A 16,440-nucleotide genomic window follows, 5' to 3' on the forward strand; every position below is an offset into this window, starting at 1 on the left:
AACCTTCTGACCCTGACAAGTGGTCGAGCTTGTGGTTCTGGTGGTCTTCAGGGATCGGGTCCCTTCTTCTAAAGGGTAGATGCACGACCCCAGGGTCTTGGATGGTCCCTGAATAACCTTTATTGGGAGAAAGAAGGAGGCTTCAGGGCTTACGAGACATTGGACGAGATACAAACAATTTGGCGATTCGACAAATGAGTGCCCTTATGCATCCCTTTGACGTGTGTCCAAATAATTTATACTATATAACCCAGAATACAGAATGTGAATTTCATACGATCAACAAGCATGTAGCATGACACACTAAGCAACGCATAGGCCTACTGTAAAGATCAAAACAATTGATCATTTAAAGATCAACCCATACACATCATGGAGTCGCAGTGCAGGTGTCGCAGAAATGGCAGACATTTCAGAAGTGTAGAGCATGGGATTCAATGAAGATATTCCGATCCCCAATTGGGAGTGCAGGCCTGGCTGGGCTCGGTGGTCGGCTCTGGACCTCCATCACTCTAAATGGAATGGTATGCCTGCATGGCAACCGCAGGGCCTACACGTCCACACTCCATAGCCGGCTCCAGCGAAACAAACGGGAGCCTGAGTGTGTGTATGTGTGTTTCTTTCCGAGCTTTTGTTTACACTGAGCATTTGCTGCCCTGACCATTCTCGTATATATCACCGCTGTGATTTTGGAAGCATCAAAACATCTCCATTTAAAGAACTGAATGTTAAGAAGGACGGTAGCACACATCAAACGACGACCTTCTGTCAGGATGAGATGTATTGTGTATTTAGTTTTTTCTTATTTGTTTTACAGGCATATGTGTATAATGGGGTCAGTCTTTGAACAGGCACAAGGAGAACCTTGCTCTGTTAAAGAGAAGCATTGTTGTTGGAAATTACAATTGATATGACAAGCTCCTCACAATTATTATATTTCAATGTGAATAAAGCAGCTAGGCCTACAGTGTGTTTTAAACCGTCGAGGGCCACTGGTTTCCGACCAGAACAGCACCTGAGGCTTTCTTTGAACCATGAGTCCCAACCATTAAAATCCTCTGAGCGTGTTTAAAGGATATGATACTGTGCAGTGATAGGGGGGTCCCTTTGGGTCAGATCAGGGACAATGAGAAGTTATACAATGGATAACCTGTATCCTGATTGATTGGTTGATTGGCAAAACAAGCACAGTTTTACATCCAATGATGTTAAAGAGCTACGGCGTGTCCTTACGAACGCGTTAACAATACAGCATCACTCAGACCCACTCAAATACAATCTATACTAAAGAATACTGATACTATTATAAGAGAGCCTATACAGTCATTCAATTATTCACGATGGTGAAAGCAAACCGGCTGGAATACTGGAATGGTCGAGCAAGCAAACATGATCTAAACTAAACAGGTGAAGAACCTATATATATATATATATACTAAAACAGTAAAAATCCTCTCAGCACTCAAAGTTATTGAAAAACAGAGGCTTCATCTTCGGAGGCTTCCCACTTCAGTCCGGTCAGCCCAGGAGGACTTCCCCGAGAGGGACCTACCCTTCCTAGTCAGGTAATACCTGATGCCTGTTTTGATTCATCACTATGGAAACTGGGAGTCGGAGTTAGGAGTGGGAGAGCTTTTTTTGGTCAAGGTCATAACCTTCTAACCTTTGAGGGAATTTGAAATGTTATGTTGCTGTTACTGTCTCTCTCTCTCTCTCTCTCTCTCTCTCTCTCTCTCTCTCTCTCTCTCTCTCTCTCTCTCTCTCTCTCTCTCTCTCTATCTCTCTCTCTCTCTCTATCTCTCTCTCTCTCCCTCTCCCTCTCCCTCTCTCTCTCTCTTGCTAGGGTTAGGGTTAGAAGAATGCATAAGGGAATGCCTTCTCCCTTGTGACCGGTTTACCCGACCACAAAGGTTAACATTAGATGACAGCTCAACTCTCTCCCCTCTCTCCCTTCCCTCCCCTCTGGCCCCACGAACTCTGGACTCTGAAACCCCCTTCCATTTGCCCCCAAGAACCCTGGACTTCGAACCCATAATGTTCCTCATATTAAACAGTTCAATCCATTTACTTTTTAAACTTTATTTTATGTATACCGTTTTGTTTCGCCTTACTTTTGCACTATTCAGAATTACTTTGCAGTATTTAGAATTTGATTATATATTTATTTATTGTAAATGTTTTTTTATTTTATTTTACCACATTTGATCCTTTTCTCCTTATTGCACCGTGGGTCAGAGACAAACACAATTTCGATTCCTCTATTTGTCTTGCACATATTTTGGAATTGACTTTAAAGCTGACTTTACTTTGACTTTGACACTGAGGAAGGTAGGGGGGCAACCCGAAGTATAAAGGTTAACATTTTGATGACATTGAGGAAGGTAGGGTGGCTACCCCAAGCACAAAGGTTAACATTAAGATGGCACAGAGAAAGGTAGGGTGGCTTGATATTATACCAGAAACAGGAAACACAGCTTTAGATTACTAAAAGGAAACAACATATAGATCTTTCTCTCTCTTCCCCTCTTTGTCTCTATGACAATTTATTTGTATCTTATTGTTGTCCAATGGTAACTTATTACCTTTACATGTACATTTCCTTAATTCATCAATTAACAAGCTACGACAAGACCACATCACATTTATTTGAACATTAATTTGCAGCTACTAACAGCAGTCCAATAATCAAATCAATTGACTTTACTTTCAGCATAGCGTATCTTCCATCTTAGTAGACCTATTGACGTTCCTCACATGAAAAAATATCTATATATCATCACAAAGCACAAAAAAATCAATCAGTACAAAAATCTGGTACGGATTCTGCTAGTACAGTGTTAGTTGAATTCTATTCAATGAACTGACTAACTATATTAACAAGCAGGGCCTAGTATACCGAGGTCTCAATGTCCCACCGCAGGGTTCAAGAGCGAACATTGTTTATGTTCACCCAATACGATGCAGCTACAAACTCGTCCGGAAAAGTCCCTCTGATTCTAGGCGTAAAGTTTTAAAAGTGGATAGACAAACGGCATCCATCTAACCTTCATGGAAGTGTCGACGTGCAGTGAACACAAGTCTTTGGTGTTTCCAACCGATCCGGTACCTGGTCCTGCCAATGTCTGAGGACCTGCGCTGCTCTGGTCGGTCTGTTTCTGGTACCTCCAGCGCCACGTAACGCTCCATGCCTTTCTAATGAAGGGACCCTCATTCCGGGTGGAACCGCTGGGCTCAGTTTGAGAGGGGCCCCACTGCTCCTTGTAAGGGCCAGGGTCGCTCATGTATGGAAGAGCCCAAAACAAGGGCTTCTGCATTTGCCATTTCAGTTAATTGGTAGCTTGTAATGGAAATATTACCATTATGTGTTATTATATTGATGGAGTAGTTCATCTTTAACAAAATAATTGCTTTAGAATCACAAGAGTATATGAACACACTGAACACATCTTCTCAGAAGTTAACCACTGAAGTATTCCTAGAAGGCTAGTGAAGTACATCCTCACAGCCTGTTAACTATTGACGGGTCGCAAGACGATAGAAAAGGGACATGTAGTGAAAAAAATCGAATAAAGTGAACAAACCGGTTCTCTCTATTGGATAATTTCCATGACACTGTACCTGTGTCCCATGGCCAGAGGGGGGCCACGGCCACCCTGATAAAATGACCGCCCAACCCCCACTGATCTCCCTTGGCAAGTCGCAGAGGCAAAATATGCCTAGAATGCATCATACTAAGCATATGCATTGTGTTCCTAGTTTTATAAATAATCAACCATAATAGTTGGTAATCTTAGTATGCTTAGTATGCATACCAGGCGTACTAAGATAATAGAATACAGTTTGATCCAGTCTGACAGTACATTTTATAAAAGGGAGCATGGAGAGACATCTTGCTCAAGGATGCATAGAGTAAGAGGCCAGAACCTTTCGACTGCAGTGTAACGCAGATTCTACACTATCCGGACGCACACTGGTACATCATAAACACAGTAGACTGTGTAGCCTGCTCATGTTGTACACACTATGGTCAAGTCCGTTTTCTTTAGTCCTTCTTTCACAGTTATTTTGATATAGTCGTGGTTGTGGGGAACATGGTTGAACCAGTGTGGTTCCACAGTGATGAGTTTAAATCGCTCTTTTGTAAAAGTGTGTAAAGCAGGTCCTCCAATATGTGTTTGTTGTCACTCTCACGTTGGAATGGAAGAATACAATTAAAAGGAGCTGTGAACAGTGAACTCCAGAGGACAGTCAATGATTAGATGGGATTGGACCCAGAACCCTGGTTTGCAGATGGAGGAGAGGCAGTATATAAAAGACAGTGTAAGCGATTGTACCCTAACCATGCAGCCATACATTAACAACTATATAACAACCTAAAATATTTTGTGTTATTTTGGGACACCATCTGCTGAGACTGTATGGATCACAGTCTCTTCTTACAGCCTACCAAGAGCAACTACTATTGGATCGAGGTTAGTGTGTTGGTGTGATGGTTATGACCAGATAACCCTTAATGGTTAACTTAGAGACAAGTTGAGTGAATGTGTGTCTTGATTAACCAATTAAACTTGCGTCTATACAGCTAATCCATGGCTACAGGTCCAACACTGTAGTGGTGAACAGTACATAGTCCTCAGTCACTGCTAAGAGCTCAATAACAACCACCGCCACCTGGAGCTGTGAGAACAACATGAAGTTCGACAAAGTACTCTCGAAAATCAATGGATTTGGGAAATTTCAAATCGCTCTGATGTTGGTCCAGGGGATATCGCGGATCACCTTGCCCTGTCACTTCCTCATGAACAACTTCATCGCTGTGGTTCCGACCCACCACTGTGACCTCAGCTCCCTGGAGGACGGAGGGCTCTTAGGGAACCTGACCCAGGAACAGAGGCTGGCGGTTGGGGTGCCCGTGAGGGGGGACGGGAAGCTGGAGACCTGTGGCATGTATTCAGCACCGCAGTACCAGCTGCTACTGTCCCCCTCCAACGCTACCGACCACATCCCCACCGTTCCATGCCCGAGTGGATGGGTGTACGACAACAGCACCTTCCAGACCACCCTGGTCACCGAGGTCAGTGTGTGTGTGTGTGTGTGTGTGTGTGTTAGTGTCTGAACGCCAGGGTCACTAGTTAGGCCGTCCTAAGGATGTATGCACTTTACATTTTTAAATACATCTATACTTAACAAGGTGATCTTCCCAACATGATGCTAAAGTAATAAAAAGGTCAGCGTGTGTTTTAGGTAACTCTGTGTTGTGTTCACTGGGTCTCCTCAGTGGGATCTGGTGTGCAGCAGGAAGGGTCTGGACAAAGCCACCGCCACCATATTCTTCATCGGAGTGATGTTTGGGGCCCCCACCTTCGGCTTCCTCAGCGACCGGTAACCACTCAGACTCAGGCTCTGTGTTCACAGCTCCAAACTTGGGGGCCACATATGCTGTTTATGAGATGACCTGTGAGTCCTGTGTAGAATGTACAAAGTAGTGTATGGGTGTGTTTTAACTTAATTTCTGTGGTCCTCTATGCAAATGGATTCAATCATGATTAGTAAGTGTTTCTTATGTATGCTTTATTGCTTTGTCCCATTGATTATTTCCTCACGGCAAATGTAATGAATGATTTAAACACATTAATAACCTTACTTACAAATTAATAAAATTGTAAGAGTGTACTTTAATCCAGTAATTAATAAATGCTCAGTCACCAACTGACATTTGTAAGCCGGTTATATACACTACATGTGGTTTAGATGAATGTGATTTTCACGGAGTGGTGTGGATCAGATTTGGCCGCAGGAGGATGCTGCTGGTGTCCTACCTGGCCACCATGTTTTTTGCGATGGTAAGCTCGTTCTCCAGGACTTACTTGATGTTCGTCATCATGAGATTCCTCACAGGAGTGGCCATAGCCGGGATCAGCATCATATCTGTTGTTCTGAGTGAGTGTTGCTTTCGGATCTCCATAAAAACTCTTCAGTTATCAATGATTCATTGGTAAGTATTAGAGTGTACAATTATGTCCCTCTTTTTTCATTTCTACAAGGGATGAAACATGGATATCCATATTTGATGCATGGTTTCTCCAATGCATGGTTCTGTTGACCGGGCTGCTGTGTTTCTTCTCCTTCTGCAGATGTGGAATGGTGTGGCGTGGAGAACAGGACGTTCGCGGGGGTGATCGGTAGCATTGATTGGACGATAGGCAGCATGATTCTGTGTGGAGTTGCATACTTTATCAACGAGTGGAGGGTCCTCATTGTGGCTGTGACCTCCCCTCTCATCCTGTCAGTAATCACCTGGTGGTGAGTTGCTTTTAATAATAGAATTCACGCCATCCCATTTTTTGGGAATGACATAAAGCATAGACCTGGTTTATGCTTTATGGCCATGTTGTTCCAATCCTATTGACCCAAAGTTATCCCCCACACGGTAAAACCGAGTCCCGTAGGTTCATGATCATTGACGAGGGAAGAGTTTATTGGATTACTGTTAATGCTTTACCTTAGTTACTATTCATTTAATATTGATCGATATGATTACCTACTACAGTATCCATGAGCCGTGTAGATTCTTGACCGATCACAAGAGAGCAAAAGAGAGCGTTAGGGAACAAGTGGCTTGAGCCACCTCACCTAATGATAAGGAGTATTTATCCACGTGTTCCTTAGTTCTGTATCCTGGACTACTATAGGGGTATGCTATACTGTCTATACTGCTATCCCAACAAGATTGGTCCTCTTCTGATCAACATATTAGTAAAAATGTTACTACAATATTCGGATCATGTAGTTGTTGGGGTGTTTTCACTTCCAGGAAACTGGTTTTGAACCCTAAGGTGAGAGGTTATTTGAATTAAAGCTTTGGCTAAATGATTAAATAGTAAATAGTGTGATTATAGTCTGTGTGGCTGAATGACATGTGGTTTGTTGTGACAGGTGGATTCCAGAGTCTGCAAGATGGCTTCTGGCCAATGGAAGGGCAGAAGAGGCCCACTACTACATTATGAAATGCGCCAAGATAAACAACAGAGTTAATTGTGTAGCTGATGTCACACCGAAGGTAATGTTAGATTAGATTCCACCTATTTCATTGATCATAAACTCTGCAATTTCTGTACTCTGTACCCTGATGTTCTTTCAGTGGTTTTGGCCAGCATTACAATGGATTTCTGTTCACTTATTCACAGTCTCTGTTGGAGTCTGCAGGGATTGAGAATGAAATGAAAAAGTATACGATATTGGATCTTGTGAAAACGCCCAATATGAGAAAACTGGTTATCTGCTCCGGTGTACTATGGTATGGTCCCAACACACTGGGCTTGAATGTTGAGGTTCAAGGGTGATACATACATCTAGACATGCGTCAAGACTCAAATTAAATATTTAAAAAAATGTACCCACTTTATTTTTATATTCAGTGAGAAAGCCGGCATCAATACAAATTAATTCTCCATTCTTTTAATTTACTTTCAGGTTTGGCGTTGCATTCACATATTATGGAATCAGTTTGAATGTGACCGGGTTTGGTTTGAACCCGCACCTGACACAATTAGTCTTCTCCTGCACCGAACTCCCAGGGAAGCTGATCGTCTACTTCTCCCTGAACATTGTGGGCAGGCGGCCCTGTCAGATGGCTGCCATAATTCTAACCGGAGTCTGTATTTTCATCAATATATTCGTTCCAAATGGTAAAACATTAGATATACTAGTCACAAAATACATTACTCAACAATGGAAGATGGCCTGTGTGTTTAAAAATAAGTCTATAATCTAATAATGTCTTCTACACAGATCTATGGATTATTCGCACTGTTGTTGCCGTCTGCGGGAAAGGCCTGGCGGAAGCCGCGTTTACAATCATGTTCCTCTTCACAGCCGAGTTCTACCCCACAGTTGTACGGTAAGTCAACAAAACCGTTCACCAGCTCTTTTGTCGCCATTTCAGCGAGCGGATTGGCTGATGAGACGCGCCTGCTTTTCAGGCAGAACGGCATAGGCTACACGTCGTTTGTGGCCCGCCTGGGCGTATCCATCGCCCCCCTCATCATCCTGTTGGACGACGTGTGGCGTCTCCTCCCTCAAGTCATTTACGGCGCCGTGGCGGTGGTGGCCGGCTTGGTGGCGTCGAAGCTCCCGGAAACACAAAACACCCGCATGCCAGAGTTCATCGAAGATGTGGAAGAACCAAGGTCAGCTCAGCCAGCAAAGACAGCAATGAGACACTGCAGAATATTTTACTTTTCCCACTTTGTATTTTGAAATAAGATATTTTTTATATTACATATTATTGCAATATCCTTTTATACTTTTTTATACTTTTATATTTTTTGTTTTAACGTTATAGCTCTGAATTACAAGTGGTCGAGGTTATAGTTGTTTCTGTTATATCTTTTCACAGATCCACAAAAGTTATTCAATTCAAAGATGTCAGTCCAACTGTGATTTGACACTGGGAAGGTTTCCAACGTTTGCCAAACGGTCATCCACCATTCCCACTATGTGACTCAATACAATCCCAATCAAAGCAATGTGATGCAGCTGAAGACTACTTTGCCTATAATTATGTTGTGCGCAAACAATCTCAAATTGAAGGCAAGGATCTAAGATGTAAAATAACCATACAATATCTCAGAGGGATGTAGCCACTACAAACCTACTAAATATCTTGTCATGAATATGTCAAAAGGTATATTACTATATATCTCAAAGTCAGACATTAAAGGTGACATATTATACCACCAGGTGTGAGTGTGATTTGCCATTACAAGCTGTTTAGAAAGTCAGCCTCTTCTTACATCACAAGTGGGCGTGTCCACCTAGATGTGTGCAGGATAGATCAGTCTAGCAGCCTACCCAGTGGAATGTAGCAAATGTTGCTCATCTATCTGTTATACATCTATGTGGACACGCCCACTTGGGATGTCAGAAGAGGCAGATTTTCAAAACGCCTTGTAATAGCTAATCACACTCACAGCTGGTGTTATAAGCTGTCAACTTTAAACTCCATTTTGGAAATACTGTAGATCAGTGTTCTTCAACCTGAAGGTGAAACGTGTGATTTTATTCTTGAAATAGTAAAATTTAGAAACATAATTGAAAATAAATATATATTATAAATATTGTGGTATTATGGCTTGTTATTTTTTGACTAGTGTCTTTTTTTGCATTTCATAATGTTTTCCATTGATGTTTTAGGTTCATTTGTGTTCAATAAACACACCCGGAGCATAAGTAGCGTCACTGACTTTTTTTCCCCACTGTGTCCCACTGGCCATGGCCTTTTTGCGGTAATAATTGCATATGAAAGGGGGCGCTGGCACTGCTCAGCCACTGAATATATTTTTATCTTTTTATTTTACTATTTGCATTTGAGGTGGTCTGCAAAAGGCCTTGACGACAATTAAGTGGCACACTTAAAGTCAAAGGTGGGTAACCACTGCTAGATAACCATGTTGTAGTGGTGTGGTCTGAAGTGTTGCCAACTCTTTTCCAATAAAATAATGGAGCAATAGCTCCAAAAGTCACTAAATTCACCAGAAGGTGTCATGAGCACTTCTTTCTTCTCGCTTTACTGACCGCCCCACACGTACACCTACTGAGCCCCCCCCAAGCCCTTTAAGTTTAATTGGTTCTAATGTTAATGTGATGCTGTAAATAACAATGCTGTGAATAAAGATATTAATCAAAATGAACCAATCTAATCTGGCTAACATGTAGGATACTTTAATTGACTATTCAAATAGGTTCGAATTCAAATGCACATTTTGAGAGCAAGATCTAGCTCAAGCGATATCCCAGGTACTACAGTGGAAATAATATAATATATAGTAGAATAAATTACAATCATGCCCTTGTAAAAAATGAAATATCATTTCATATTCCGACACTCGTTACCACTGCACAGAACCCTCTGCCCTCAGTATTAGCTCAGCCGTGGTAAAGTGAATGTGCAAAATATGTAATCCTTCCCCTCACTACACATTTACATGCCTGAACTTTAATGGTTGATTATTAACAATCTTTCAACTTCGACCAAGCATTGGCCCGTCTAAAATAAAACAAGCTCTAAACGAGTGAGTCTACAATATTTAAATCATGCCCAGTACTCAGTTAGACACCCCCTTGGACTGGCTGTATCTATTAGGTTATTCTAGTTTGGGGTTTTGCTGCATCAGGGTTGACGGTGACGTTTCAAAGTTTGTAGTGAAGTTAGATGATTCTGGAAGAATAAAAGATTGAATCGACAGACAAAAACCCTCTAGTTATCCCTAGCGTGACCCATCACGTTCTGCTGAATCATTTCATTGACTCCCTTCCTTTACCCCCCTTTCGTTGTTTTGGGTTCAGCGCTCCGTCCATATCTGTTTTTCTTGGTGAGACTGTCCAGATATTCATATTTAGTTTGTGTTACTCAATAAACCAGTCTGAGGATCGGGGGGCCTGGTCCAAGCAGTAATTGATTTCAAAATAAGGGCGACAACCTTATGTCGTTCAGAACAAACTCCAGGCAACCAGAGGGGTGCTCCTGCTCTCTTCAATTTGGCCGTATCTAGTTCGAAGTAAAGCAAAATAATATATTTAGGGGTCCAAGCCAACAGGTTGGATCCCTATTGTTTTTATCTTAGCATTTCTTTTTCATCTTTAAACATAGTCTATTTTTGGATGGAAACTGCTTAGATTGCTCGGTTTATTGGTACACTTTTCATTGGCGCCTACACACAGCTTTTGCCGTGCCTTTATATGAAACTCAGTGTCTAGTTTGGAGCACACAGAGAGGAACTTCAACAAGACATCGGGAGTACTGCAGCTTTCAACCGATCAGAAGTAAAAAAGGTCTTCACTCTTGTGAGCCATCATGTTTAGGGATGACGACGAGAGCTTTCATTGGATTCCGGTCTGCGTCCGGCTGCAGGTTAATTAAGGCCGTTAAGCAATTTGCCGAAACGCAGCTCTATTCAGTGTAAATGTTGCATTCTCATCGTCCCTCCTTAGAGTCTCCCTCATAGTGTTCCTCTACTGCAGTCTGGTGAGGCTTGGTCCAAGCGCTGGTTTGGACGGATCTTGTTAACATGACTCAGATACAAATGATGCGTGCAGTTGTTTACCACAATCCTTGAGGTTCATCTTTTAGAAATTTTATGGTTAAAACCATGTATTTTTTTAAATGATTTAACAGGAAGCATTGGGCTAGCTTTGCACCGGTTTTTGCAATTTATTTATCAATTGTTACGTTTAATTAGATGTGAATCAATCTGTCGCATTTCAACATTTGCTCAAAAAAACCAAGAAGGTGGTAAAAGCAGGGTTTAAGTGTTAATGACTTAAATAGTTTGTAATTATTCTTGTTCAGGAACGCATGGCTGGGCCATTAGGACATATCCTCATGTCCTAATGGAAAAAAAAGATCAGTATTCAAATAAATTAGAACACAATGAATCATTGTCCCATTTCCTATTTCCTGCTTTAAATACATAAGCTATGGAAACTCAATGACCAGTTACATATTCACTTCACAAACCCAGTTGGCTGAGTTAAGAAAGAAATGATTGCTTTTCTATAGCCTTAGGAAAGGTTGGTTCTAAAAGGGTAATTTAAATGGGCAGAGCATCCATTTTTTGGTCATTTCAAGAACAGAAGGCTAGGGTTAGGCTAGGGTAGGTTCAGAAGATCCACAATGAAGTTTGAGAATGTCCTCGACGATATTAACGGATTTGGCCGATTCCAGAAGATGATTATAGCGATTAGCTTCATCAGTCGCTTCTCAATGCCATGCCACTTCATGCTAAACAACTTCATCGCGGTGGTGCCGTCTCACCATTGTAACCTCACTGCTCTGTACGTGGACGACTGGGCGTTTAGAAACCTGACGCCTGAGGAGCAGATCACCGTTGGTGTTCCCCTCAGGGATGATGGGAAGCTCAGCTCCTGTCAGATGTACGAAGAACCCCAGTATCATCTGCTGTTGGGAGACTCCAATGACACCCAGGCAGAGAAGGTGCCCTGCCAGGGCGGATGGGTGTTTGACAACAGCACCTTCAAGTCCACTTTGGCCTCACAGGTGAGACATGTTTCCCTATAACTACCCAACAAAAGGCTTCTTTTGGAGTGTAAAAAAGATTTTTAGCACCAACTTTTAGGTCCCACTCAATGCTAATGTGTTGTGCACCCTTGACTCCCAAGTTTTAAATTCCTGTGTAAAGATTTCCTAAAAAGCCAATGCCATTGAGTCAGTGTTTTTGTTCTTCTTTTGGGCTTGTGTTTAAAGTGGGACCTGGTGTGTGATCAAAAAGGAAAAGACAAACAAACCGGCACAATATTTTTTCTTGGAGTGATGTGCGGCGCCATTTGGTTCGGAAGTCTCAGTGACAGGTAATTTAATTTATTTTTTGTTCCACTGATGACAAATGTTCACATTTCAATCAGGCCGTATGACAATTCCCACCCCTTGTACCATATCCATTAATTAACTGCTATAGGTGGTACTTGCAAACATGCAGGTCATAAAAGGGTCTATCCTTTTGGCCCCTTGGGTTCAAACCCACAGTCTCCCTGTGAAAGCATCCTTGAGCAACGTGCCCTTAACGCTACCTACCCGTCACAAAGTGTCTGGATAAAAGCAGCTTCTAAACAGTACTTCATCATGGATGAGTAGCATCGTTGATGATGCTGCCATACGAGACACCGTTGTGGTTCTACCTTAGGTATGGGCGGAGGATCATGCTGCTGGTGTCCTACGTGTTTGCCACGCTGTTCGGCATGGGGAGCGCCTTCTCCGTAAACTACGTGATGTTTGCCGTGATGCGCTTCTTCACGGGCTTCAGCATCACCGGCATCATTATCGTCACAAGCGTCCTGAGTGAGTACGATACGCTCTACCACACAAGTCAATGTCGCCGTTGCTCCTGTTGAAACGCATTTGAGATCATGCGCGTTGTGTAACCGTAGGTAACACAACGCGCTAGCTTTGTTGCCACCAACGGTTACCTAGTGCGGCTTTGTTACCACCAGGTGTGATGAGCCATGACAAGTCATTTCAAGTGACATCTCAAGTTGGAGTGTGTATAGACCCAGATGTATGATTAGATAGACCAGCCTACACAGTGGACTTGGTGGCCACTAACAGATCCTTTCAAATGGCTACTGGTGGTATCAAAATAACAACAAGTGGTAAAATAGCGGCCCTTTAACATTACCATCAGTCTATATCAACAAATAATGTCATAATCACAATCATGATTTCTACATTATTATTTATCCTCAATAACATGTCAATCTCAAAAATCATCGTCTCTTTGCAATCAAACATGCATCATGGAGGCACCTCCATGGCTAACGTGGGGGTGATCCCCAAACACGGGGGTTCCTTTGCAGATGTGGAGTGGGTGGACATTCGGCACAGGAAGATGGTGGGAGTCATCGACAGCTTGGCTTGGAGCTTTGGTAGCATTAGCTTCGCGGGCATCGCTTACCTTGTGAGATCCTGGCGACTGCTGGCCTTCAGCGTGACCGCTCCCCTCCTCGTACCCATCTTCACCTGGAGGTAGGACCCCATTCTGTACCGCTGTACAGCTTAACGACATGCTATAGATATTCAATGATACATTTTGGCGTGTATTGAGGCAGATGAACAGAAAAAAAATATTGTGGGTGGCGTTTGGGACACAACAATTTATCAAACGGAAATTGGGGTCATGGGCGAAAAATAATAATTTCAAGACTTTACAACCTGGATCCTATTTTTCCATCATGTTTGTCTTGAAAGACTAACTGGTCCAGTATTGAGCTATTTCAGCCACGAAAAAGGCTGCAAGGTGACCCTATAGGGCAGAAGCGCATGTCAATGTACGTCCTCTAAAAGTGCAGTTTTTTGCCGTCGACAGGCTCAGATTCTTAAGATAAGTGTCTGACAATGCTTGCTCAATACTGGACCAACGTCAAACGTTGTTGTCCACATTATTAGTTTAGAACCCAAAATGATGGGAAATAAGGTCCAGGTTGACAAATCTCAAAGTACTCTTCAACACTGAATCCACACCAGGGTCTGACAAGCTAATCTTACATTGACTAACAGCTGGTAGTTTCATGGGTGGGTCAATGGTGTTATACTGTATGTACTCATCCTACTACTTTAGTTTCATAGACACTGAAAGATGAATACGATACTTCCTTTGCCATATAAAATAACTCAAAACATAATACATGACTGCTATAACCCAAGAGGAAGAGAAAAAGAGGGTTTATGTTTAGGTCAATGGTGGTATTGATGACGGGTCAGAATATGAGCTGCCGAGTGTATCTGGGTTTGATGTAATTTATGACCTCCACCATTAGGTGGGTTCCAGAGTCGGCCAGATGGCTCATAGCCAATGGAAAGCTGGCGCAAGCTCAGACGAGTTTGCGTCTTTGTGCCAAAATGAATCAAACCGAGGAATTTGCAGAGACACTAACACCCGAGGTTAGTGTTTCAAAAACACCAGGGCCACTGCCATTGTTGATCATCCACTCACACAGTGACTCCTTGGCCACCAGAGAAACATATTCAGGACATGCAGAAGGCCGGAGGTTCCAAAACGCTTAAAACAAATTCAATGTCCCCAAACAAACTAGCTAGAGCCCCCAAATGATGCACAGATGAAGTAAACCATCAGTACTAACATTGTGCAAAAGCATACTACTTTTCCTGCTTAGGAGAGAGCTTAACAAGGCTTCATGTGCAGGCTATTCTGTAGCATTTATCTTTATAAAAAACGGTTGTACTTCTGCACATTGTAAGCAACGTACTTATGGGAGGCTTTGTCTGTGCAAAATGTTTGGTTCTAGCAGTTTGTTTACATAGACTATATAGCAAAACCTTGATTGGCGTCATATTGTTAAGCGTTTTAGAACCTCCCAGAAGGACACATACAAGCCCTTTTTCTCATCTCACATATCTTGTGTTGTGCTGTGTTGTTGGCCTGGCTACTGGATCTTAACACAGGGATGTGAATGTGTGTTGTGTTTAGGCCCTGTCTCTGGTCATTAAGAATGAGAAAAAAGACAGAGTCTACACATATCTGGACCTTGTGCGGACCCCCGTGATAAGGCTTCTGGCCCTACGGACAGCCATTGTGTGGTCTGCATTCTCATCCTGATTACCCAAATATCATTTCAATATTTTATTTATATAGCACTTTTCCAGACGCTCAAAGACAAATAAGCAGTATATAAATGAAATGATTATTATTGTAATGCATCATCTTTTTTTATTGTATGTGCATTTTTCAGTGGTTTATTCGTTTAAGCCTTTATGACTGATCTGTTATGTTAATCTTTTGATTTTCTAGGTTTTCTGTGGCCTGTTGCTTCTACGGCATCAGTTTTGATATCGGTGGCTTTGGACTCAACCTCTACTTGACCCAACTTACCTTTGGCCTTATTGAAATACCTGCCAAATTCATCGTTTACTACCTGCTGGATAAGATAGGCAGACGAAAGACGTTGGGAGGGTCACTGTCCTTCGTTGGGATTTGTATCCTAATCAATATTTTCATACCAAGAGGTATGGTTTCACCTGATTGTAGACACTCTAAACCAATTGTATGTATACGCAACCGAGGCCTAGTTGTGTTCCAGTATGAGTTGGTTAAATGTCCTACTAAATAGGAATTCTAATTCAAATTCTCGAAACTATTAACCTTTTTTCTTCTCAGAAATGGCAACCCTCAGGACGGTGGTAGCCGTCCTGGGAAAGGGCTTTTCGTCCGCATCATTTACCACCACTGTGCTGTATACCTCAGAGCTGTACCCCACAGTAGTAAGGTATATACCGGCCCGTCTACCATAAAATGTACTTCCCACCAACGGATACAATTATGCAATATGAAGTAATGGGCAAATGAAACAAAAATGAAGCAAAATATAACTTTCAGCTAGTTAAATATATAGAACTAGGTTGCTGCCATTATTAAGAATTATGGTCAGTTCTATATGGAGATTTTACCTAAAATGTTAAATATGGCTAGCCTTCATGCGTTACCACTGAAGTAAGCCTTCGTTCTCACCAATGGAAATACGCTTACATCTTTGCAGGCAGAACGGTATGGGCTTCAACTCGGCCATTTCTCGCACTGCGGTGGCCGTCACGCCAATAATCCTGATGCTGGACGACGTGTGGGAGAGCCTGCCCAAGGTCATTTTCAGCTCCTTGGCCGTCGTCGGGTCGGTGGTAGCCTGGACGCTTCCAGAGACACGTGACCGGTGCCTTCCAGAAACCATTGACGACATCGAAAATCGCAGCAGTGGCGAGAAATTGTTGCTCCCTAGTAAGCAATGCTTGGCAAACTAGGAATTAGCCTCATGTACAGATTGTTTTATTATTGAATGTAAAATAAATAAAAATTAGCGTTGTTATTGGTATTCGTTCATGAAACCAGCTCCAATTATTTTAACATGTAAAATTTA

The 16,440-nt window shown here is 42.3% G+C and overlaps 1 protein-coding gene across 1 annotated transcript; it reads left to right on the top strand.

Moving 5' to 3' along the window:
• The first annotated feature begins 4,326 nt into the window (after nt 1-4,326).
• Nucleotides 4,327-16,408, top strand: LOC132453721 (uncharacterized). The gene is made up of 20 exons (XM_060046667.1): nt 4,327-4,472; nt 4,583-5,074; nt 5,279-5,382; nt 5,786-5,940; nt 6,135-6,303; nt 6,937-7,060; nt 7,188-7,297; nt 7,474-7,688; nt 7,792-7,900; nt 7,983-8,189; nt 10,993-11,026; nt 11,654-12,058; nt 12,266-12,369; nt 12,702-12,856; nt 13,372-13,540; nt 14,332-14,455; nt 15,003-15,112; nt 15,324-15,538; nt 15,690-15,798; nt 16,069-16,408. The coding sequence occupies exons 2-20, from the start codon at nt 4,691-4,693 to the stop codon at nt 16,322-16,324; spliced, it is 3,258 nt and encodes a 1,085-aa protein (XP_059902650.1). The 5' UTR covers nt 4,327-4,472; nt 4,583-4,690; the 3' UTR covers nt 16,325-16,408.
• The last annotated feature ends 32 nt before the right edge of the window (nt 16,409-16,440 follow it).

Source organism: Gadus macrocephalus, chromosome 3 (genome assembly GCF_031168955.1).
Source record: "Gadus macrocephalus chromosome 3, ASM3116895v1".
Lineage (NCBI taxonomy): Eukaryota > Metazoa > Chordata > Actinopteri > Gadiformes > Gadidae > Gadus > Gadus macrocephalus.

Excerpts from the sequence above, each read along its gene's own strand:
- LOC132453721 (XM_060046667.1), top strand. The coding sequence starts at position 4,691 with ATGAAGTTCGACAAAGTACTCTCGAAAATCAATGGATTTGGGAAATTT. Across the intron at positions 6,304-6,936 it reads CTGTCAGTAATCACCTGGTG|GTGGATTCCAGAGTCTGCAA; the intron begins GTGAGTTGCTTT and ends TTGTTGTGACAG. Across the intron at positions 7,298-7,473 it reads ATCTGCTCCGGTGTACTATG|GTTTGGCGTTGCATTCACAT; the intron begins GTATGGTCCCAA and ends ATTTACTTTCAG.